This window comes from Quercus suber, unplaced genomic scaffold, assembly GCF_002906115.3.
Source record: "Quercus suber isolate HL8 unplaced genomic scaffold, Cork oak 2.0 scaffold_861, whole genome shotgun sequence".
Lineage (NCBI taxonomy): Eukaryota > Viridiplantae > Streptophyta > Magnoliopsida > Fagales > Fagaceae > Quercus > Quercus suber.
Window position 1 is genome coordinate 70,921 of NW_027070291.1, and position 25,598 is coordinate 96,518.

The following is a 25,598-nucleotide window of genomic DNA, read 5'->3' on the forward strand; positions in this document are numbered from 1 at the left end:
TTTCTTAATATAAGCACCGATATCTTTTAGCTAAAAAAAAAAAAAAGGATACAATTATATATATTTTTATTGAGCAAAACAAGGATACAATTATAGATTCTTCATCTATTGTCAATACATGACTATTACTATGCTAAAGACATTGTAGCTGAATTGGCACCTCCCCATGCGTCAAGTGCTTAGGGATCTAGGGGGGAAAGGGTTCAAACTGCGGGGTTAGCAACATGTTGTAATTATTTCTCAAAAAAAAGAAAAGAAAAGACTATTACTATTCTACTTTTAGATTGTCAACAGTGCAATAATGGTTTTATTGAAATCATTGAGTTTTGCTAGGTTCTTTTTTTTTTTTGACAAATTTTAGTTACAAATTTGGTTGTAGCTTAAGGCAACAATCTTACTCAATAAAATAAATATTATCGCATATTTTAAAAATCTAACCATTGAATTATATGTTCTTTACACCCTTAATACACATGTCAAATTTTGTGTCAATTGAATATTATTTGCTATATGATTTATAAGCTTATATTTTATGCATAATTTTAAACTACAAAAACTTGAAATTTAAAAAATTTATTGATGACATAGCTATTGACCTTTAATTTTTTAGAAATTTTGCAAACATGAAAGATATAAGAAGAAGATATAATTCAATGGTGGATTTTGCCAAAATTCACTTCCAATAAAAAGATATTGAGTAAGATTGTAGCCTTAGGCTACAACTAAATTGTAGCTAGACTTTGTCCTCTCTTCTTTTTATTTATTTATTTTATAGAGAGAATCCCTTTGATTATTGTGTATATAAGAGTCCATATACCTCTATCATTCAAGATGGCCAAGGTAAACACTAAACACACATTTTGCTTGTTTTCATATTTTATATATAAGGTTGTGTTCAAATTAAATTTAATGTATATTTAAGCAATGTTACATCAAATAAGAGGTGACCCATTACGAATTTATCATTCTTTTGACCTCCCTATCCTTCACCCAAACCATCATAAAGGGGTAGAATTATTTGGAATGGTGACATTCTGTCCCCTTTTGTAGGGTTTATATTTCATCTCAAGCTCACTTTAGGGTTAAAAAAAAAACTAAATAATTAATCATACCCCTAGGTTATTTGTGTTACTTAAAAAACCAAAAAAAAAAAAAATCTTTATACAAGAAACTTAAAACATTATCCATCAATCTTCAAATCATCCCATTTAAATAAATTAAATAAATAAGGGAAAACAGACACCTACTGTCCCTGTCCAAACGGACCAAACCCAAGACCATGACTATAAAAAAACCCACCACCACCATTATTACCACCCTGCAAATTGCTGGGATGATCAAAACAATCCGCCAATCCAACATTTCCCAACCTCAAATCCACTTATGGCACCACTACAGGACTCTTACTCATACTCTTATTCATCCTCATCTCATTCACTCTGCCCACCACTTTCTTCCTCACCTCTTGCAAAACCATCTTATACTGATGCATCTCCTCTAAACCCATGTTCTCATCCAATGCCTCATCCCACCACAACCCTCCTCGTCTTTCCTTCACCTTCTGCTTGTTAATGAATTTATATTTTAAAAATTCTATTGTTGGATTACATGTTCTATGTGTTTCAAATATGCATATCAATTTTTATAATAATTGGACGTTATTTACCATTCGATCTATAAACTCATCTTTTATGCATTATTTTAAACTATAAAAACTAAAATTTATACAATTGATAAAATGCATCATTATTGATCTTTAATCACTTTGAAATTTTGCAAGTATGGAAATATTTATTAGTGTTATTTATTTATTAAAATTATACCAGATGTAACTTAAACCCAACACATGCTATATATATATAGACACACGTGTGTATGTTTTTATATCCTACCATGCAAATAAAACAAATTAACAAACTATATCATTAACCATATATAATTAACAAGCTCTAGATCACAAGGCTCTGTCTGTAAAACTTAAAAAACCGAAATGGTGTTTTTGGAAGAAGAAGAGGGTGATAACCCCTACCACGAATTAAACAAAATGTCCTAATCCATCAATTTCTAACCAACAAAGTTATATAGTTCTTATTATATTAAGTAGTATCTCTCTCTCTCTCTCTCAAAGTTCATGATGGACTCCATCTCTCGATTCAGATTTAGGTTGAATGACAGAATTGATTTGGTTTTCTTTTCACATTTTGCCGATCTAGGTGTAATCCTAAATAGCCTATGGCAATTGGTCTTTGTCCTTTCTGTTGGTTTTGTGAGCAGTCTTGGTGGCCTGAATGCCGGCCTCGATAATGGTGAGCTATATAAATCCATTTTTTTATGCATGTCTGATGTTCAACTTGAAAGTCAATAAAATTATTCATTTAAAATTTAATAACATATAATAATGCATCAAATGTCTTTTACAGGTCTCCTGTTGACACACTCGAAAGAACTTGAAAGTAAATACTTTCTGACAGATGGATTTTTAAGCTTCTGCTCGGCTCTGATGACTTTTGTAGGAGGTGTATTGGGTGTAATCATTTCAGAGAAAAAAGGTCGAAAGTTGGCATTATATTTGAGTAGTTTTCTACTCTTCTGTGGTTCTCTGTTTTGTCTGAGCTCTGTGAAAGGGTTGTTTTTATCTGGACGTGTTCTGAACGGAATAGGCGTTGGAGTCACCTTCACGGTGACTCAGGTTTACACAACCGAGATTTCGCCGGACAAGTACCGGGGCTGTTTAGTGTCATTGTTCAGCCTTAGCCTAGCTATCGGACAGGCAGTCCCTGATTTCCTTTCTATCATTGGTGATGTGGTAAGTATTTAGTTACTACCTTTTTTTTGATGGTGTATTTAGTTACTACTGTTAATTGTTCAAACGTATTTGTTGATTAAAACTTAGTTTAAGAAATAATAATGTCATAAAGTTTTATATAAAATAATTTTGAAGAATGTTATATATGTATTATAATATAATTGTTAAAAAACTTTATTGGTAACTAGAAAGTCAACCATGTAATATAAAATATATTCATATATAATAACATAATTGTTATAGAACTTTATTTGTAATGAGTTCATTATAAAAATCAGCCATTATAAATTATATACATATCCATTGTAATTATTTAATTAAACTAATGAGGAGCTAAAAAAGAGAAAGAAAAAAAACAACTTTAAATAAATATTATAGCATAAAAATTGATATACAAAATGTCTTTCTATTTTCCCTTAAATTTTAGGCCCTTAAATTTTAGGGTACTCATTCACTTTTTTGTCTGGTTAGTTTTAAGAAAAAAACATAGGCTCGTTACTTCTTCTTTGCACATCTAATGAACTTCGTTTAGGCTCTCTAATGTATTAGTGGTCTGCTCTCTCATGCAGGTGGGCACCCAGTTTCCTTGGAATCAAATTCTTTATATCTCATGTGTCCTACCTGTTTGTCAATGTTTAACCCTCCTCCTTCTGCCCGAATCCCCCAAGTGGGACTCAAAACTGGAGTTGAAAACCCATCTTAAAAATTTTTTCTCTCAAAGCCTTCTCCCTTCTATTCTGCTCACCTTGTTGCTGACTGCTATTGAAATGTCAGTTGGCGTCAATGCATTGACCTATTTGTCCACAAATTTCATAAACGACCAACCCAGAGGACACTCTTCAGCCAACTCTCTTTTTACCTCATTCCTAGGTATTACAGGAAACTTAGTGGCCACAGTTTTTGTGGATCTAGTAGGAAGGAAAAGACTCTTCGTTGCCTCTCTTTCCTCTGTTTTGATAGAACTGCTGCTCCTTGGAGTTTTCCTCAAAGTAGAATCGAAACAAAAGATTATGCCAATTACGCTCTGCATCTTCTACTTCTACACAGTTTGTTCAACAGTTTCCTCTGTAGTTACCGCAGTTCTCTCTGTAGAGCTCTTTCCATCCACATTCACCACCCTAGGATTATCATTTTTCGAAATTTGTAAGTGCCTTGCAAATATACCGACTTCACTGACCATGAAACCAATGATGAACGTTTTGGGAGAGGGCGGCTACTTTTTCCTTTGCTGTGGTTTTCTACTTTCGGGCATAATTCTTGTCCTGGTGTTTCTATCCGAAACATCAGGGGTGCCGCTCGAAGATATTGGAAACGAAGGTTTTCATTCCCAAGGCTTAAAGAAGTTCAAGGAAAAGTTGGGCAGTCTGTTCAACTGACTTAATGACAGAATGAGATTGTTTTATTTTATTTTTCAAAGATTGTCTGTCTTGAAATGTTTTTTTATTGTTTTTTTTTTGATTTTTTTTTTGATTGTTTTATTTGTGTGTAATGCAAATTGTCTGTAACAGTGATTGTTTTGGTTTAACTGCTCCAATTGTAATGAGTTTTGTAACTTTTGTTTTTTAATGAAAAACATCCTTGACTCTTTTAATTAGTTAATTTGAAAAATCCAATCTGGCCAATTTATATTATACACACAAACCATAAATAAATAAATTATATGTCACAGTGTCAATCCACAGAGTAACACCTATATGGATATCTTCGGCACGGGCTCCACGTGGCCAGTGTAGCCCGGTTAATTTTCCCAAAGAAAAGCACCATTGCATTTACGCAATCCATTCATCATCTACTACCAGTAACCGCCACTAACGGTCATTCCAAAACCTAGCAACCCATTTAACGTGAAAAACAAATGTGGGTATTAAACACAAGGAGCAATGCCATAAACAATTTATTTTTCCCCAATATGTTATAATTAAAAAAGAAATTTGAGTTTTCCTAACTTCAATTATAAATTATACTTTCAGAAAAGTTTTGATAATTTTTTTAATTATTAAAAATGACAACATGAAAAAATATATTTTGGAGAACAACATTTTCATAAAATTGTGTTTTAAAAATATTTACCTAAAATTACACTTACGTAACTAGAGCTCACAAGGCAAGTGTCCACTTAGAAATTATATTTCCAAAACGTGACTTTAATTAACTTTGAAATCGTGTTTTGGAAACACAATTATAGTGCAAAAAAATTCACACTAAAACTTCATAATTTTCAATTCACTCCTTTAAATTTTATTTTTCCTTTACTAGCAAGAATACTATTTTTCCAAGCTTCAACTCACTTCATTAAATTTTATTTTATTTTCCTATTAAAATGAACTTTAATGTACTTCCAATTTAGTCATTTTGTCTCACGTCTCGTACCATCTAATCTCATTATTGTTAGAATTTGTGTTTTTCACTTCCTAAAAACACATTGTTTTAATAGATTTAATGTTGTGGATGGAATAGAAGGACTGGATCGAAAATACATGAAAGTTAAAAATGAAAAAAAAAATGAAATTTTAAATATTGAATTGAAAATCTGTGAGTCTATAGTTTATAATTTCTTAATGAATATAAAGTGATTTTTCTTTGATTTTATTATTTGACTTATTTTTAAAAGTAAGGTTTACATGGAATCATTTTAATGAACCAAGATTGAATTAAAAAAGAAATAGAACTTGGCAAATGGACATACTGTATTGGCTGTTCCAAAAGATATTTTCTTTAGAAAAGTCCAAAATTTTAGGATTTTCGAAAAGGATGAATTTAAGTATTCAAAATAATTTTAGGGAATTACATATTTGGTCTCTATCCTTTATACCATATTTTAATTTAGTTCATAACCTTTTAATTGTATCAATTTGGTCCTTAACATTTTAATATTATGTCAATTTAGTACCTGCTATTATATCTTAGATGAAAATTGCTAACATGATAAATGGCCAAAATAAATTTTCAGTTTATTCTCACATCAACGGAAGCTAATTTTTTATTTTGACCATTATACCCGTCATCAATTTTCATTCAAAAGATAACCGTAGGGACTAAATTGACATAGTATTGAAAGGTTAAGGACCAAATCGACACAATTGAAAGGTTAGGGATCAAATTAAAATATGGTATATAGGTTAGGGGCCAAAAACGTAGTTTACCCTAATTTTAATCTAAACCTTATCTTGAAAGTGTCTTTTTTTTTTTTTTTTTTTTTTTTTTTTTGGCTTTGAACATGTTTATTTTAGAAGTTGATGTAAAAACTCTTATGTTTAGGAATTATTTAGGACTTGCAGGTTAAGGATTCTGTTTAAAGTGTAGGCTTTTGGGGTTTGGAATTTTTATGGTTTGGTTTAGGGTTTGGTTTTTTGGATTTTGTGTAATGATGTGGTTTAAGGGAATGGTTGAATTTTTTGGTAATTTTGGTTAATGGGCAAATGGTGGGTTTGGGGAAATTGTGACAGAACCAATGCATGGTTGCCTACATACCCCTTTGATAGAAGGATCAAGTCATCACGTAGTTCATTTATGATGATGGGCTTTTTTTATTTGCCTTAACTTTTTTCTAGGTCGCACTTTTGGGTTTTCAACCTAGCAGGCTCTGTCACTCTCTTTTCTTTTTACTTTCATTTTGCATAGATTGCCCTTTCGAGTTTTCAACCTACCTTTATTTATTTATTTTTTTTAATTTTTAGTTAAACCTAGGAAGGGAAACAACATAATTTACAACCACCTCAGACGTGGTACTTCTTCAGTTGGTCCATGTTGGTTGGCTTAGTGAAAGGGTTTGCATCTAAATCCATCAATCTTACTACTCCCTTAAGTATGTCTGCTTGATAATGTATGGGCCTACCTAATTTTGCTTGAACTTCCCATTTGCATTGTGAACTGGGGCTCGGATTTCCTTTAACACTAAATCTCCCAACTTCAAATCTCTATTTCTCACTTTCTTGTCAAAAGCTTTCCTATGCCCCCTCTGATAACCTTGAATGTGATACAAGGCTTTGAGTCTCTTCTCATCTAGTATGCACAACTGATCATATCTACTTTGCAACCAATCTATTTCAGAGATTTCACTTTCTAGTACTGTCCTTAGTGAACAGACACACTCATTTCAATGGGAAGAATTTCTTCCATTCCATACACCAATAAATAAGGAGTGGCTCCTGTGGAAGATCAAATTAATGTTCTGTACCCTCAGAGTGCATAGGGTAACTGTAGGTGCCAGTCCTTTTAGTTCTTTGTGCTCTTCTTCAAGATTTGCCCTATGTTTTTATTAGTAGCCTCAATTGCTCCATTAGTTTGAGGACGGTAAAGTGAAGACTTGTGGTGTTGAATGTTGAACTGTCGTAGCAGTTTCTCTATTTCTCCTTTAAAGTGTAACTCATTATCTAAGATGATTTCATCTGGTACCCCATATTTGCAGACGATATTGGTCTGAATGAATTGAGCAACTTTTTTTGAATTTAGGACTTTGTATGAAGTAACTTCTACTCATTTAGTAAAGTAATCAATGGCTACGAGTATGAATTCATGGCCATTGGATGCTGTTGGGTGAATCTTCCCAATAATATCTATTCCCCATGTAGAGAATGGCTAGGGTGATGTCATAGTATGTAGTGGCATGGGTGGCATATGTTTCAAATCTCCATGGACTTGGCATTAATGGCATTTTCAAACATGAGCCACACAGTTGGCTTCCATAGTGGTCTAGTAGTAAACCTATCTCATTATCTTCCTTGACAACATATGTGCATTCATATGTGTCCCGTAACTTGACTCGTGAACGTCTTCAATTATTTGTTGTGCTTCCTTAGCAGTTACATAAAGTAGATGAATTTTATCATATGATCTTTTGTAAAGTCTTTCACCACAAATAATGTAATTAGTAGATAACCTTCGGATGGTTAATTGGTTATTCTTGTTTGCAGACTCTAGGTATGTCCCATCCTTAAGGTATTGTACGATGTTTGAATACCATTCACCTTCCCCATTCTTTTCCTCATGTTCTTCTATTGTCATGCAGTCGGCTGGTTCTTCTTTTTGTTCCAACACTATCGGTCTAGCTTCATCTTCTTTTGGCCCGTCCATCATGGATGCCATGGTTGCAAAAGCATCTGCAATTTGATTTTGCATCCTTGGCACATATTGGTATTGGATTTTGCTGAATTTTGATGCCTACCTTTGAAGACATTGATGACAAGGCATAAGTCTTTCTTCTTTTATCTTCCATTTATTCTGTATTTGAGAGATTATTAAAGCTGAGTCCCCATATACCTCCAATTCTTTTACTCCTAGGCCTAAGGCTACTTGTAAGCCCAAAATGCAAGCTTCATATTCTATGGCATTGTTGATGGTAGGAAAGTTGAGTTTGCCAGAAAATGGAACATGTGCCCTTTTTGGAGAAATTAAGAGAACTCCAATTCCATTTCTGTTTTGATTTTTTGCTCTATCAAAATACATCTTCCATGAGTCTACTTCAATCCCCATGATATCTTCATCTGGAAATTCTTCTTAGATCTCTTCACCTTCTTCTGGTGAACAATAGGCTAGGTGATTGGCAATTGCTCTCCCCTTCACAGATTTCTGGGTCACATACTTAATATCAAATTCTAACAGTAGAAAAACCCATTTAGTAGTCTTTCCATCTTGCACAGGTTTTTCCATTAAGTACTTCAAAGGATCCATTCTTGCAATCAACCAAACCTTGTAAGCAAGCATGTAATGCCTGAATTTACGGGTTGCCCATACAAGTGCTATACATGTGTGGTGAATACTTCTCTTCATAAGGCAACATCTTTTTGCTGATGTAGTATATGACATTCTCCTTTCTAGTCTCCTCTAAGTATTGAGCTAATAGTGCCCCCATCGTTGTATCTGTAGTGGTGAGATACAACAATAATGGCTTTTCGGGAACTGGTGGGACAAGTATAGGTGGTTTCATCAGATAACTCTTGATCTTCTCAAAGGCTTCTTGGCATTGTTCATTCCACACTATTGGGACCTCTTTCTTGAGCAATTGGAAGATTGGTTCACATGTCATGGTGAGTTGAGCTATAAACCTGTTGATGTACTGTATCCTCCCCAGAAATCCTTGGATCTCCTTTTCAGTCCTTAGAGGCTTCATCTCTACAATTGCCTTGATTTTGTCAGGATCAACTTCTATTCCCCTCTAGTTTACCATAAACACCAATAGTTTTCCAGATGTAACTCTGAAAGTACACTTCTTTGGATTCAACTGCAACTTATAGAATCAGATTCTTTCAAAGAACTTCCTCAAAGCTGGTATGTGCCCTTCGCAGTCTTTGGACTTCACTATCATGTCATCAACATAAACCTCTACTTATTTGTGGATCAAATCATGCAACAAAGTGGTGGCTGCTCGTTGATAAGTAGCACCAGCATTTTTAAGGCTAAATGGCATGACCCTGTAGCAATATGTCCCCCATGGAGTGATAAAAGAGGTTTTCTTCATATCTTCTAGAGCCATCTTAATCTGGTTATATCCTAAAAATCCATCCATAAACGAGAGTAGCGCATGCCCTGTTGTGTTGTCAACCAGGACGTCAATGTGAGGCAATGGAAAGTCATCTTTCAGGTTGGCCTTGTTTAGATCTCGAAAATCTACACACATTCAGACCTTCCCATCTTTCTTTGATACCGAAACCACATTAGCTAACCACTCTAGATAATTGACCATTCTTAGTAATCCAGCATTGTACTATTTCTCTACTTCTTCCTTGATCTTAAGAGTCCACTCTAGCTTCATTCTTCTCAGCTCCTGCTTGATTGGCTTATGGTTGGATCTGTTGGAATGCAATGCTATACTATATCAGTATCAATCCCAAGCATGTCTTCATATGACCAGGCAAAGATCTCTTTGAACTCTTTCAACGATGCCACTAATGCATCTTTCTCTAAAGTGGTTATGGTATTGCTCACTTGGATCATTTTGAGCTCATCATTGGTTCCCAAGTTAATAGGTTGGGTTTCTTCTTTTATGGGTCCTAGGTATCCATGTTTTAATTCCTTATTATTAAGAGTTTCTTTACCAATTTTAGAAATAAAAACATTCGAAGTCAACAAATAAGCAGAATTAGAAATCATATTAAAATGGAAAGAGCTTTTAACAGACTCAACTGGAAAACTATCACACACAGACTTAACAGGAATAGAAACACTAGCAGAAATAGACTTAATAGGAACAGAAACAATGTTCTTGGTAGGAGTGACTGGCTCGGTGATCTTAATCTTCTTAGCAAAGGTGACTGACTTGAAGGTCTTGATCTTCCTCCCAGAGTCCTCCATGGGGTGGGCGGCTCCTTCCCATGCCTAATTCTTTAACTCGGTCATGGCTTCCACAATGGTAGGTGGCTCCCAGTAAGCTCCTTCTTACCCTAGCATCAATACTGTGGGATTTACATCCATATCACCTGTAATTTCTTTTTCAACCTCCATGTTTGTGGGCTTGTCGGTCACAAAAGCATCTAGGCGCTTTATGTTATCCATCCATTCATCAAATAGATTGTATTTGCTTCTATTGCACAAGTCAGTGGACTGAGGGAGATGTTCTGACTTACTTTCTTCTATTTTCTCCTCATTACATTTTGCATTCTTAAGTGTCATGATTCTGAGACTGTGGACCATTAGCTTTTGGTCTAGAGTGGCCAGCCTGGCTTTTATGTCATCCTCTTCTTTAATATGTAAGGTTGGTGTACATGGTTCTAAATCATAATACGACCCCAATTCTGGAACCTGTCTTCCATGCTTGTCATACCTAGGGCCAGACCTTGAACTAACATCAGTGATATCACTACAATCTGAAAGATGCCCATAAGGACATTCATCATAATACATTTGATTGGCTTGTGCATTCTCCTCTCTTGCATCCTCTAACACATTTATCAACCTGTACTGGTCACTATCAATGTCACTCCACCTATTGGCTTTGGCATCGTCTTTATGTTTTCATCATAATAGTCCACATCACTGTCATATTCCTCATATAATAGGTCTGCCTCTTCATCTTCTCTATCACTAGGGGGTTCGCCCCAATCATCTCCACTGTATGGGCTATCATAACTTCTACTGCTATTGTCATCACCATTGGTGCTGTTGTCATCATCATCATGTCCACCATCACTGTTGCTGTTGTCACTACTACTATTGTTCTTGTCTTCACTTTCATCTTCATCATCACTAGGGGCTATTCTTTCTTCCTCATCTCCATCACTGGTTCTTAGTTCATATGGGCTCTACAATGTATATTAGTAGGCCTCCCAATATTTTTCTTCTTTTATATTGCAAATAGGATCTCGAAGGAGTGTAGTCATGGCATCAGGATCCATGTGATCAGCCCAATCAGTAGGAACCCAGGTTGTATCTTCCTTTTCCAACTCTAGAACCTCATTGTTGCAATCAAGTAGTATCTCGAAACTGGGCACCATTGTCTTTGTCACAGGATCAAATCTTGGTTCTATGAATCTCCAATATCGTTGACTTTCTCTAGCTTTTACAAACTTCCCATTCAATGTAGGAGTGTAGGGCTTTAGAGGTTTTGGAGGACACGGGAGTCCTTTTGCTTTGGCCTTGGCTCGGGACATCCTTCTTTCTTCCATCTCTAGCAAATCATCATCAGTGGGCTTATAACCTAGCCCAAAAGGTGGTGTGGCAGTAGGAAATGGCTCTTTCTCAGAATCAATACCATAAACAAGTTTAGTTATAGTCAAAGTATCCCCATAGATGGTCACAATAGTCCCTTCATATGGAAACCAAACCTTTTGATATAGGGAAGAAGGTACAACTTCTGTGTCATGGATCTATGGTCGCCCAAGGAGCATACTGAAGCATGAGGCTATATTAAGGACTTGAAAATCCACCTTCTTGACCATTGGTCCTATGGTAAGCTCTAATGTTATGGTTTCCAAGACCTCTCTTCTACTATTGTTGTATGCCCTCACATGTTGATCAATAGGCACAAAGTCTTTAACGCTTAAGCCAAGGCAGCTTGCAGCCTTCAACAGACACACGTTCAAGAAACTTCCATCATCTACCAAAACCATTGGTATTCTCTTCCCCAAGGCATCTACAGTGATATGCAGTGAATCATTATGGTGCTTCCTTTTCTTGGTTAGATCATTGTCAGAATAGGAAATAAAGAGTTCTCTATTGATGGACCCAATCATAGCATCTAGATCTTAGGAGGTTGTGGTTGTAGGGACTTGGATTTGGTTGAGCAAGTCTACTAGGTTTTTTCGGTGTTTGTATGGGCCATGAGTGAACCCCATAAGGATATGATAGCTTGTGTTTTTTATAGTTGCTTGAGGACTTCATCTTCTTTGGTAGGTGTTTGTTGGGTGGATTTATTCGAAGCTTCCATTGGGTTGTCGGTCTCTAAATGTGGGCCTTTGAAGTGTCTCCCCCCATTTGTGAGTGTTTGGCCATTTACTTGGGGTTTGAAGTGGGCCATTTGTAGGTGCTTAGCTATTCTTTTGGGGTTTGAAGTGTCTCCCTTCATTTGTGGATGTTTGGTTGTTTTCTTGTTCTGGTATTTGACTCCATATGTTGTATCCCACAGTGGTAGTAGAGGTCCTATCCATTAATTCTTCCCATGTCATCATGAAGCACTCGGGTAGGTCATAGATCAAGGTGGGCGGGTCTTCCTTATTCTCTTCTTCAGTCATCAAGCAATTAATCCTTGGTCCTTTCCCAAAATTGTGATTGGACAAGGGATTATTAATGATGCTAGGATTTGTAGGCGGCACAATCACTTTATTATCTATTAAGTCTTGAATTGCATGACAACGGATGAAACAACGGTCAGTCTCATGACCAAGGACTTGGTGGTAGGCACATCTTTTATTTACATCAAACCTTGAGGGCAAGGGGTTTGGAATTGGTCTTGGGTCTAAGGGCTTTAGTAACCCTTTTGCTTTTAGCTTATCAAACACTTGGCTCATGGGCATATACAACTCATGAAATTCTCTCTTGGGTCTAAGCCCTTGGAGTACTTGCACAGGTGCAATGGGTGCAATCAATTGATAAGGATCATTTTTATGGATGGTGGAAATTTCTATAGCCTTAGAATTAGACCCTACATTCTTTCTAACCCTTGGAAGGTCATCAGTCTTTACAGTGCCATTGTTTATAGCATCCTCAATTTGGGTTCCAACAGTAATTACAGCTTTAAAATTGAGAAAGTACTATGCAAACGAGTATTTATGGTATACAGGTAATAAATTCTTTACAACCATGGCTAATTGCTCTTCCTCACTTGGCCTACTCATCATCTATGCGGCCTTAGCTCTCCACTTGGTAATGAAAGTAGAGAAGGATTCTTTCGGCTCTTGCTTGGTAGTCTCAAGGTCTTTTCTTGTGATATCCACTTCCATATTGTACTTGTATTGCTTGTGAAACTCTTAGCATATGTCCTCCTAACTTCTTGCTCTTGCATCATCCAGGTTAAGGAACCACCTAAGAGCGGCTTCGGTTAGTGTGTTTTGGAACATCTGAGCAAGCACTTCCTCGGTCACACCTAAGGGCTGCATAGCCCTCATATACATCTTCAAATGGGACTTTGGGCAACTAGTCCCATCAAACTTGTCTAGAGTTGGCATCTTGAACTTGGGTGGCAACCTTGCATTGGGGAATAAGGAGAGAGAATCGTAGTCCATAGGTTCTTCCAACTTACGGGCTCTTCTAATCATCTCCTCCATTTTATTCATCATTTCATTGATCTTCTTCTCACTTTCTACGGTTGGTGGATCATGATCGGTCTTATTTTTCTCTTGATTATTCTTCAAATTTTGAAATTGTTGCATCATATGGTTCATGTCTTCTCTTAGCTGAATCTGACTAGCCACCATAGTGTTGAGTAGCTCTTGGGTGTTCATGGGTTCCTCTGTGTTTGGGTGTTCTTCCTCTTCTACCATGTTACTAGGAGCTTCAAACTTCTTGTGACTTGAACTGTCTTGGAGGTCAAAGATGGGGTTGTGATGTTGTAGCAGTGGAGTCTCTTCTATGCTTGAAGGCTTCAGTATTGTGATGGGAGTGACAGGTTTGGAGCTAGAATTATTATCTTGAGTGTCGGGCTTAGGTTTTCTTTGTAGCCTTCCTTCAGATCTTGACCAGATTCTCCTCTAATGACAGGCTTGGTCAGGTTAATCAAAGCTAAGACCCTATCCACATCCATTAATCAACCAAAACAAACACACATAACATGCAATGCAATTTTAACCAGGATCGACCCAAGGGTAGGTTTTAAGTCATTAAGTTGTAGGGTAGGTTTGTTGTTTCATTGTTTCCCATAGCGAGGATGTTACACCTCCCAACTTGTAATGTAATGAGCATTGTGTTGGTCCAAACGGCATGGTTTGTCCGTTACAGTCAACAGGAAATGATCCGATAACTTGAAGATCGGTGATCCATGATTGCTACCACCATAAAATTGTTGAAAAGGGGTGTATACATTGTTGATTGAATGGCATACACAATGACAGTTAGGGAAAGCTTTTAACAAACAATACAAACTGAGTAGTTTTTAGACCCTTTAAACCAACCAGATTAACCTAGTTAATAGCCAAGTGATTAACTTAGTCAAATTATGCAAATCTAGGTTATAACAATCAAACAATCATATCAAGAATATATAGCAGCGGAAAAATAAATAACACAAGATACGATGACCTAGGAAACCACATGGTAAAAACCTAGGGAGGATTTGACCTAGCTATCCTCAAGGTAAACTTGAATCCATTATATGAAAGAATTGAAGTTCATACAAAAGGACTTACAAGCTCCTTGCTTGACTTCCTAATGCTACCCACCAGTAGAACTAACTGACACGACCACATGCAAGCTCCGAATCCACGGACTCCTTCTTTCTTGGATTCTCCACAAGATACAAGCACCCACGCTTGTTATTCTTTAAGTTCCAATGGCAGCAACTGAGTTGATCATCAAGATGTTGAAGTAATCTTTACCTTAAAAACCCTAAGTTTATGTGAAGGACAGCTCTTTAATGATCTCACAAGAGGTTCACACAAATTGCAAAGTATGAGCAACAATACAACCAGAGCAACTCACAAAACATGGCTAGGGTTTTGCCTTATATACCTGGGGCAAAAACAGAAAACCCAAAAAGTTTAATGAGATAGGGCTGAGTTGGAAATTCTGCAGAAAAACATTCTGGCCAACTTTCGATCGATCGAGTCTAACTTTCGATCGATCGAGCCAGGCTGAAATGCACCAATGCATCTGCAGCCTCTCGATTCCAACTTTACATAAATTAAACAACTTTGAGCAAGCCTAAAAGAGACTAAACATATTGTTTTGATCATGGTTTGCCAACATTACATATTAGAGTTCTAAATACATCAAATCCTAAGTCTTTAGAACCTAACACAAGCAACAAATTCCATGCACTAAAATATCATTCAACATCCCATCAAACATAAATAAACAAACAACAACTATATCATTCAAGACCATGCAAAACAAGGGTACATATTTAGTCACTTAAGCCTAATACAAAGCTTAGCCCTTGACATCCCTAGTGGAGTCGCCACTGTGAGAGACCACGACAAAAAAGCGTCCTTCAAAAAAGAGATTCGGGTACCTTTTAAGGCACCTCTCTTTTTGGGTAAGTGGTATGCAGTCGCCACTCTTTTATATATATATATATACAAAAAAATAAGAAAAACTAAATATATACAAATACATGACTAAATTTTTCTCTTCATTGAATGAATAAAAGAAATTACATATCTTGAAAAACTTTAAAATTACATGACTTTGGGTCCTAGTTACAATCTACCAAAAACACATGGCTTTTGTCCTAGTTACATTCTACCAAAAAAAAATAAAGACAAGGCTAAATCTACTTAGCCAGAGACCTGAATTCGGAGGTTAGGTTATAGATTGGGAAGGTGTTAGGCACCCATTCCGCCCAAACAGAGTCTGGTCTTCCAGACTCTTGTGACCAATGTACTTTTTTATGCATGTCATGAATGATATGTTGAACATATGACATTAAAATTAAATCACACAAATTTATTTATGAGTGAAGTCTCTTCTTTTGTTTTTAAAAATTCAGATTTGTTTTGATTGGTCTAAAAAAAAAATATACATCTGATTTTGAATTGTCAAAATACTAGATCTGTTTTGTAGTATGTAGAAAAAAGTGGTTTTTGGAGATAAAATTTAGATTTGTTTTGTTATGATAAAAAAAAAAATGGTTTTAACGGCAGAAAAATTAGATCTATTTTTATATGTTAAAAAAAAATGAAAAAGACTTTTCAAGAAAAGAGTTTCACTCATAATATGAATTTATGCAATCATGAATTAAAATAAACACAAACATGGTAATACATAATCTCTTTCTTTATTTCAACAATTTGCATGTATTAAAAAAAAAAAATCAGATTTGTATCTTAAGAAAGATACAATCAGTTTTGATTTGAGAAAAATTTTGGATCTGCATCTCATAAAGATGTAGATCTCTTTTTGTATAAGAAAAATTCAGATCTACATTTAAGAAAGATGCAGATCTGTTTTATATTGAGAAAAATTCCAATCTACATCTAGGAAAGATGTAGATCTATTTTTGTATTGAGAAAAAGTTAGATCTACAGCCAATAAAGATGTTGATCTGTTTTATTTCAAGAAAAATCTAGATCTACACCTAATAAAGATGTAGATCTGTTTTATTTTAAGAAAAAGAATAGTTCACATGTACATTATTGATATTCAAGAAAGAGATTATAACAATCACATAAAAAAAACAATCATGCTGTAAACAAAACAACACTTAACAATTCATATTATTGATATTTGAAAGAAAGAGATATAACATGCATCATCACATCATAAGAAAAAGGGTTAAGAAACAACCTCTTGCATGAGCACTCCTTATTCTTGAGAGGATGTTTTAGGGTTAAAAAAAAAGCAGCAACACTTAGAGAAGGGATCAGAAAATATGGCAATTTGGATAATTCAGGCTATTTAAGAACAATTATCTTGTAGATAAATACCTTAAAATAAATCTTAATAAAGTTTAGATTATCCACAATTTTAATGTTATCCAATCATCCCTTTTATTCCTATGCATGCATCCCTATTTTAACCAATCAGAATTAATTTAAATTAATCATGTGTGGTCGACCTTACCTATACGCAATGCATGTTGACTGTGCAAACTTGATCATGCGATATCTTTCGATCTGATGGTTCGATTTGGAAACCAGAAACACCGTTACGACCGTTAGAATCTCAAGATCATTTTTATAATATGTAATGAATGAATTAATGTATGTAATGCAAAGACTAGGTGACATGTAATGCAAGAACAAAATGATGTATGTAATGCAATCATGTGTGGTCAACCTTACCTATACACAATGCATGTTGACCGTGCAAACTTGATCATGCAATATTTTTCAATCTGATGGTTCGATTTGGAAACTAAAAACATCGTTACGACCGTTAGAATCTCAAGATCATTTTTATAATATGTAATGAATGAATGAATCCATGTAATGCAAAGACTAGTTGAGGCATGTAATGCAAGAACAAATTGATGTATGTAATGCAATCATGATTTTTGAGGTACATGGATGGTCATTCAAGTCATTCTCCTTAATTAAATCATAGGTGCAAGATTCAGTGTCTACACACATCGCCACACAGGGTGGTCGACCATCATGAGGTTTCAATACATGACAACCATTATTCACTCTCTTCTTTCATCTTTGGAATATGAAAATAAAGAATAATATAAATAAATGCAAAATGAATAGTGTCATTGTAAATTTACACAGTTACAATAGCAAACTTGTAAATTTACACAATTATGCACTGATTGATATGGGTCATTTTTAGGTAAAAATAGGTAAATTTTACACATTATTCTATTATACACCCACTAGTGTAAGTGCTCTAAAATGTTTAAATTTCAAGTTTTTTATACTTTAAAATTATGCATAAAAGATGTGTTTATGGATCAAATAGTAAATAACATCTGATTGATAAGAAAATTTGGCATGGATGTTTAGAACATTGAGAAAATATATCCAATGGTAGGGCTTTCAAAATATTAACCCAATAAAAAATTATTTGGTGGTATAACATTAGTTAATGTTCAACTAGATGTAACTTGATCCTACCCCAAATAGAAAATTAATTCTTATAATTATTCTTAAAAAGATAATGAAGTAAACAATTCTAATGGGCATTAAAAATCTAATATAAACTAAACTTTAATTTATTTTTTTCACACTTAGCTTAGTTAACGACAAATATATATATTTCATATCATTAAAATAAAGACACTCAAATAACCATTTCATAGTTACTAACAATCAAAGTAAGAAATTATCTAAATACTTAAATTTTAGACATCTAATTTGTTGGTCAAAATAAATTGAGAAAATAAATCAATCTAAAAATATTCAAAGTTGTATAGTTTCATTGTATTGATCGCTTTTAAAAAGGAATAAAACTTAGGTACAGTACCCTAAGTGCTATTCCTTAGGTTCCCCTTTTAAGATTTAGTCATGTGGCTACTTAACTAAAAAATACGCTTTCATCCCATGAGAAAAAGTCCAAATTATAGAATCTTAAAATAGGAACCTAAGGAATAACACGTAATTACTGTACCTAAGTCTTGCCCTTTAAAAAATATATAGAATTCAACATTTGTTTCTCTATTTTTCTAAGTTCTTAAATGACAAAAACCCCCCGGGGGGGGGGGGGGGAGTTATAAAAAAAAAAAAAAAAAAAACCTGCCCTTTAAAATTGTTATAATGTCAAGAAATGGGTGAACAAGGACATTAAGTACTTTTTGTTATTATTTTCTATCAAATGTGGGATAGATTGCTATGAGAAAAAGGAAAATTTTGGGATAGTAAGGGAGAAGAATTGAAAAAAGTGTCGTGAATGCTAAATAGTGGTGAAACTGAAAATTGAGATAAAGTTAACTTAAAAAAAAAAAAAAAAATTGAGAGATTGGTGTGTTAGGAGTCTTTTCCTTGTTATTTTAGTGATAAACTAGTTTGTTACTCTTTAGAGAGAAAAGTTAGGGATACAATAAAATGTCACAATATTTTCACAAAACCGAATTCTCTTGTTATGAAAATGTTGTGATAATTTGTCATTTACATTAAAACAACTCTCATCTCAATCTACAACTTAGTCGGTGGCATCCATCAGAAGTGTGTACAGCTACATCCTATCCCTACAGGTAGGGATATGGATCCATTAAGAGCCTAAAGCTCAACCTCATCAAATTCTGCAACTTAGTATTGTCTCACAATATAGGGATGGACTCATCACTAATCTCCTTACCAAAATAGTGGAAAATACATAACAAATAACAGTGCCCACATGGACCACTAATGACCTCTACTCATTTAACATCTTACGTGGAATCACCCATCATAGAGGTTGGGCATTAGCCACACTGTCACAACTTGGGTATCAATCCAATCCCCCAAGATGTCTCACTCACCAGCCTTCTTTCTAGTGGTTTGGTTAAAGGATCGGCTAAGCTCCTTACAAAACTCACACAGTCTAAGGACATAATACCATTATCAATAAGCTGCCTTAGAACTTTGTGCCTCAATTGGATATTGACTTTTCCCATTATAAATTTTGCTCTTCGCACATGCTATGACAACCTAGCAATCACAATGAATGTAAATAGAGGCAATAGAGTTAATAAATAGAGGCATATCAATACATAGACTCCTAAACCACACAGCTTCAAACCTAGTCTTCTTTAAGGCCCCTAGCTCTGCTTCCATGGTGGATCTCACTATGCAAGTTTGCTTGGATGACTTCAAAGAGACAACCCCTCCAACTAGTGTGAACAAATATCCACCTGTTGGCTTTACCTCATTTGTATCAAAGATCCAATTAGCATCAGAATATCCTTCTAAAATAGGATAACCACAATATGACAAACCAAAATCAAAAGTCCCTTTTAAATATCTCAATAATATAAATATCACATCCCAATGCTCAATACTAGGATTATGAGTGTATCTACTCAATCTACCGACATCATTTGCGATATCAGGATGACTACAATTTATCAAAAATAATAAATTTACCAATAATTTGTGCATATTTATCTTGTTAAACATTAACACCAAATTTTTTGACCAAGTGCACCTTTGAGTCATACATAATAGACATAGCTCACATATCAAAGTGTACAATTTTTTTTTTCTCCACATAATAAGATTGTGATAGTACAATGCAATCATTACCCTTAAGGATCTTGATGCTTAAAATAACATTTGCCTCAACCAAAATTTTCATATCAAATTTAGAGGCAAGAAAAGATTTAGTATCATGCACAACATTATGGCTAGTTCCAAATATAAGTATGTCATCAACATATAAACAAATAATAACACCTTCATTATTATTAAACTTATTATATTTACATTTATCCTCACCATAAATCACATATCCATGTGTTAGCATCATATATCAAAATTTTCATGTCATTGTATAGGTACTTATTTTAATCCATACAATGATTTAACCAATTTACAAACTTTATGTTATTGTCCTAGGACAACACAACCCTCAGATTTCTCCTTATAATTTTTTTTTTTCTTTCGAAATCAACTATTAGAAAAATAGTTTTAACATCCATATGATGTATAATAGGTTTGTAAATAGATACAATGACAAACAACATTCTTATAGATACAATTCTAATAACTGAAGAATAAGCGCATCAAATAATCAACATGAAACTTTTGCTTATAGCCCTTAGATAGCGAGCATGCCTTATACTTATCTATGATCCTATTTGGTTATTAATTTTTATAAACACCCACTTGCAACCAATAGGCTTATTAACCTTCGATGGAAGCTCAACTCATTCCAAATATGATTAGACATAATCTAATAATTTGTTAAAAGCGTCCAACCATAATAGTTCATCAACAAATTTAATTGCATCATAATAACTTACATGTTCATCTTCAACAATATAGGTAAGAAAATTGCTACCATAATTCTTTTTCTTCCTAGCTCGCTTACTTTTTCTCAATTCTTGCACATCACAACAAGATCATTAGAAGTATCAATAGGTTCATGAAACATATTTTCCATATTTTCCCTATGAAACATGTACTTAAAGAAAGTATTTTTAAGATTTATCAATAGTATTAAATTCTAAATACATCACTCTTGATGAAAATAATTCTATATCATGAACTATAGCAAACATAACCAATAAACACACAATCACATATTTGAATATCAAGTTTTCTCCTCTTAGGTTCATGTAGCATGACCTTAGGCAAGTACCCCCACACTTTGATGTATTCTTCTTTTTAGATTTGGGTAACATCTTAGCCAACTACACCCACAATTTGAGGTATACCAAGTTAGGCTTACGTCATTCTCAACTTCATTTTTATATTTTATAAAAATTTCCAAAACTTCATCTTTGGTTCTTAATAAACAAAGCTAAGTAAATATAGAATGTTCATCAACAAATATTTCATAAAAATCTTTTACTACCTCTAGTCATTGTGTGTTTTAAATCATCCAAATTACTATGTCCGAAAGTAAGGTGTTTGGTTCCTCTTGTTATGGATTCGCAAGTTTTTATTTATTTATTTATTTAATTTATTTTTTATTTTTTTATTTCAAATTTACAAAAACATATCCGCCATTTCAAAACAACACATGTAGCCAATAAAAATACGTATATATATTTTCAATATCACTCTTGCATTTGGTGGTTAATAGGAATATTTATTCCCACTAAATCTTATCCACTGGCCCAAAATACTTGCTGGATCTTTATATATATATATAAAGAAAATTTTAATTATTTTCCATAATTTCTCATTTTATATATATCTGTGAAGAGATATAAAAATGATAGCACATATACATAGAGCTGATAACCTCTAGCTACTAGAAACCACTCTTAGGAATATTTGTTGTGGGGTGGTGAAGTCCGAGCAAGCGTGTTGGGCTATGGGCCATGCCCGAGGAAGATAATGTGCCCAAGGTTGACCAATGGGATTGTTAGGCCTAGGTATGGGCCGAGGATAAAGGAAAGGAATGATGCGTCAAATCTAATTTCCGAAGACCTAGGCCACCTCGGGAGAGCTTCAGGGAAGTAGCAAGAAACTCAGTCAATCATGAAAGACAAAATTTCTAGGAAGAAGGTTGCCACCACCACATTAAATGCACTGCACCTAATGAACCAACCGCATTTATGGAGAAATGACACCTGAATAGTGGCAACTCAGCTTACAGCTCCTAACAAAGCTTCTAGGAGGTCTTGATGGGATAAGTATCCAAAGGATTTTCTGCTAAATCAATAGGTGGAGGGCTGAGATGAAGGATGGTCAAACTAGATAAGGAAGGGATCACCATGAAAAGTGGGCATGAAATCTGAGAAGGAAGAAAAAAGAAGAACACATTGTATGGAGATAAGCTTGATTAATATAAGAACATCTCATCCTCAGACTTGACCGAGGAGCACTATTTCCATTATTTTGTCTTACTGTCTTGAATCTAGTCAACTATGATCTACTCTTTTTGTAAGACTGTTCCCTGATTTAACCCATTCTCTTACAAATATATTGTTTTGGCCTTGTGGGGCCATCATCCATTGTTCTTGGTGGTTTGTGGTTCAAATCTCAGTCCTTACATCTGTTATTTCACAAGAATAAGACACATAATATTTTGTAACAACAATTGTATAATAAGAATGTTTAATCATTCACAATTCTTATTCGCACAATCATAAATGATTACTTGAATATTTTGGCACGAAATATAATATTAATTAAATTGTGGTATCATTGTATCTTCTTTATGCAACAGGAATACAAGGTTGATACGACACCATTGTTCTCACTTAACAATAGGATTCCTTTTCCATAAGTCTACACTATTTCTTTTTTATAATAGCTTAATTTTCATATTTATATCATTATTAGAAAAACATTATCATACTTATTTTGAGTTAATTCATGCATTTTATAGTTGATTTTGGAATAATGCTAAATAATCAATTTTGTGCTTAATTAAATTTGAATTTGAATTTGTCTTTTATCGGATAATGAAATTAAATAAGTGGATTTTTGCAAAGAAGAAAGCTAATGGACTTTAATTTTACAAGGGCCATGATGAAGTCAAAGAAGGCCAACCTAGTTAAATTCAAGTCCAATTCAGAATAGGATTCCAGCTTGCACACAAGTTAGTATTTAGAGCATAACTTTCAGCTCAGATGTTAAATCGAGATGATTCAAGTTGGTCTAGAAAGCTACTTAAAGGGCTATAACTTTGTAGTTTACTGAAAGTCTGAATTCTAAAGTTAAATGGGCCAGAAACGTTAGTTAAGTGAAGCCTAAAAACCTGGGATTTTTTTCAAACGGGAATTCAACTTGTAATAGGATTCCTTGACCTATTTAAACGCTCTTTAGGGAAAAATTCAGAGGAGAGCTTTCGTAGAACATAATTTAGGTCTTCTTAAAGTTTCTTTACAGTTTTTAGAGTTTTATTTGTGTTATAACTTGCTAGAAGCCATGCTAAGGCAAGGGGTGAAACCCAACAATTTATTGGTATATTTTTAACAATTATTTATTAGTTTTAATGTTTATGTTTTTATGCTTTTTATTGTTTTAATCATCTAGAAAAGTGTTTAGTTTTGTATAATCGTTTGATTATCATAGACTCTGGGCACGTTAAATGCTTAGTATTCCTTGTGAACTAATTCACTAGTTTTGTTTTGCCTAAAATCAATCAATTCCATAAAACTACCATAGACAATTAATTCTTGAGTTCTTGTTGTTAAATCATCCGACTAAGATCATCCTTTGTATGAATTTTAGTTGAGTTATAAAATAAATTTTGTTAAGACTACCAATAGATATTGTACAGTTTTAGACCCCTTAAAACACTACCAAATTGAGTAGTCTAGTTAATTAGCCAAGTTGTTACTTAGTCAAATTATGCAATTCTAGGTTAAAACAATCAAACAATCATATCAAGAATATAAAGCAGCGGAAAAGTAAATAACACAAGATATGATCAGCCAGGAAACCACACGGTAAAAACCTGGGAGGATTTGACTTAGCTATCCTCAAGGTAAACCTAAATCCACTATGCGAAAGAATCGAAGTTCATACAGAAGGACTATAAGTCCCTGCTTGACTTCCTAATGCTACCCACCAGTAGAACTTACTGACATGATCACGTGCAAGCTCCGAATCCACGGACTCCTTCTTTCTTAGACTCTTCAATCAAGTACAAGCACCCACACTTGTTATTCTTTAAGCTCCAATGGCAGCAACCTTGTTAATCATCAAGATGTAGATAATATCTCTACCTTGAAAACCTTAAGTTTATGTGAAGGAAAGCTCCTCAAGGATCTCACAAAAGATTCACATAAACTGCAAATATGAGTAACAAAGACTTAGAGAGGTTTCGGTACAAAACCCTAGATCAAAAGAGGCACTCTCTTCTCTCTCTCTAAAAGCTCTAAAAAACGTGGCTTAGGGTTTCCTTTATATAGTGGGAGAAGTAGATCTGAAACCCTAATCTTAATGGGCTTGGGCCGAGTTGGAAATTCTGCAGAAAAAGCATTCTGCCCGAGATTTGATCGATCGAGTCTAACTTTCGATCGATCGAGCCATGTCGAAATGCACCAATGCATTTGCAGCCACTCGATTCTAACTTTACATAAAACGCCCACACTTTGAGCAAGTCTAAACAAGGCTAACAACCTATATTGATCATGGTTTGCCAACAATACACATTAGAGTTCTAAATACATAAAATCCTAAATCTTTAGAACCTAACAAACTCCCCATTTGGCAATCCGTGACAAAACACAAATACTAAGCTCAAAGTTTACAATTTAAAAAGCCCTTTACAAAATAATGCTCATAAACCAAAATTCAATCCTAACTACTATCCATCAGTTGCAAGTGTAGACAGCAGCTCAATTGAATCAACCTGTTTATTCCTAAAATACTCAACAAACACATAAACGCATGTGTGACAGAAAATAGTATATAAACAGGTATAACATTCTTGTATGATTCACACAACACACAATAAGGACATATATCAAATGAATAACTCATAGAATATAAATTAATAAACAGTGAATCCAAAGCAACAAGAATAAAAAAGAAAACATGTATATCAATCAATGTTATTCCCCCTAACATGAATATACCAAAAAAAAAATGATATACAAGGTGAAGCACCTAAATACAATCTAACAGCTCCGCAAGCTCCTCAACACAACAAAAACTCTTCCTCTAAGACAAACAAGTCATCTATGTCTCCCCCTTTTTGTCACGTATTGACAAAGACTACCTAATCAGAAGGTAGACAGAAAATATACGCAATAGAGTAAGAGAAATTAGAGATAACTCTCCCTAAGAACCACAAAGGTTAAAAAAAATTTCTCCCCTTATAAAAATAGGAAAAACAAAACAAGTTTTTGGAAAAAAACAGTTTGGGGAAAAAAAAGGAGGTGGGGGAAAATCAGCAGCAGCAACAGCATCACCAGCAGAATCAGGAACATCCTCACCAGCAGGACCAAAGTTAAAAAACACACAAACCAAATGCAAAAATACACATGAAGAAAAAATATTCTCTCTTTCAATAAAATGCAAACATGGCACTATGTGACCCATAAACAGTTGCATGAATAGAGAAAAATATTTGCACATTGATTATCCATCATATCTCTTAAGAAAAATATTTTCTGCAGTTCACACATAAGAAATAGCATATACTAGAATGTACAAAACTC

The 25,598-nt window shown here is 34.3% G+C and overlaps 1 protein-coding gene across 1 annotated transcript; it reads left to right on the forward strand.

The window, feature by feature from the left end:
* The first annotated feature begins 1,990 nt into the window (after positions 1 to 1,990).
* On the forward strand, positions 1,991 to 4,182 carry LOC112032595 (uncharacterized). The gene is made up of 4 exons (XM_024065362.1): positions 1,991 to 2,015; positions 2,214 to 2,306; positions 2,421 to 2,806; positions 3,376 to 4,182. The coding sequence occupies exons 1-4, from the start codon at positions 1,991 to 1,993 to the stop codon at positions 4,180 to 4,182; spliced, it is 1,311 nt and encodes a 436-aa protein (XP_023921130.1).
* The last annotated feature ends 21,416 nt before the right edge of the window (positions 4,183 to 25,598 follow it).

What these genes read in the sequence shown, in the direction of transcription:
- LOC112032595 (XM_024065362.1), top strand. Translation starts at nt 1,991, where the DNA reads ATGGTGTTTTTGGAAGAAGAAGAGG. An exon ending in GTTTTTGGAAGAAGAAGAGG is followed by an intron (nt 2,016 to 2,213) that starts GTGATAACCCCT and finishes TTGCCGATCTAG; the next exon opens with GTGTAATCCTAAATAGCCTA. An exon ending in TTTCTATCATTGGTGATGTG is followed by an intron (nt 2,807 to 3,375) that starts GTAAGTATTTAG and finishes TCTCTCATGCAG; the next exon opens with GTGGGCACCCAGTTTCCTTG.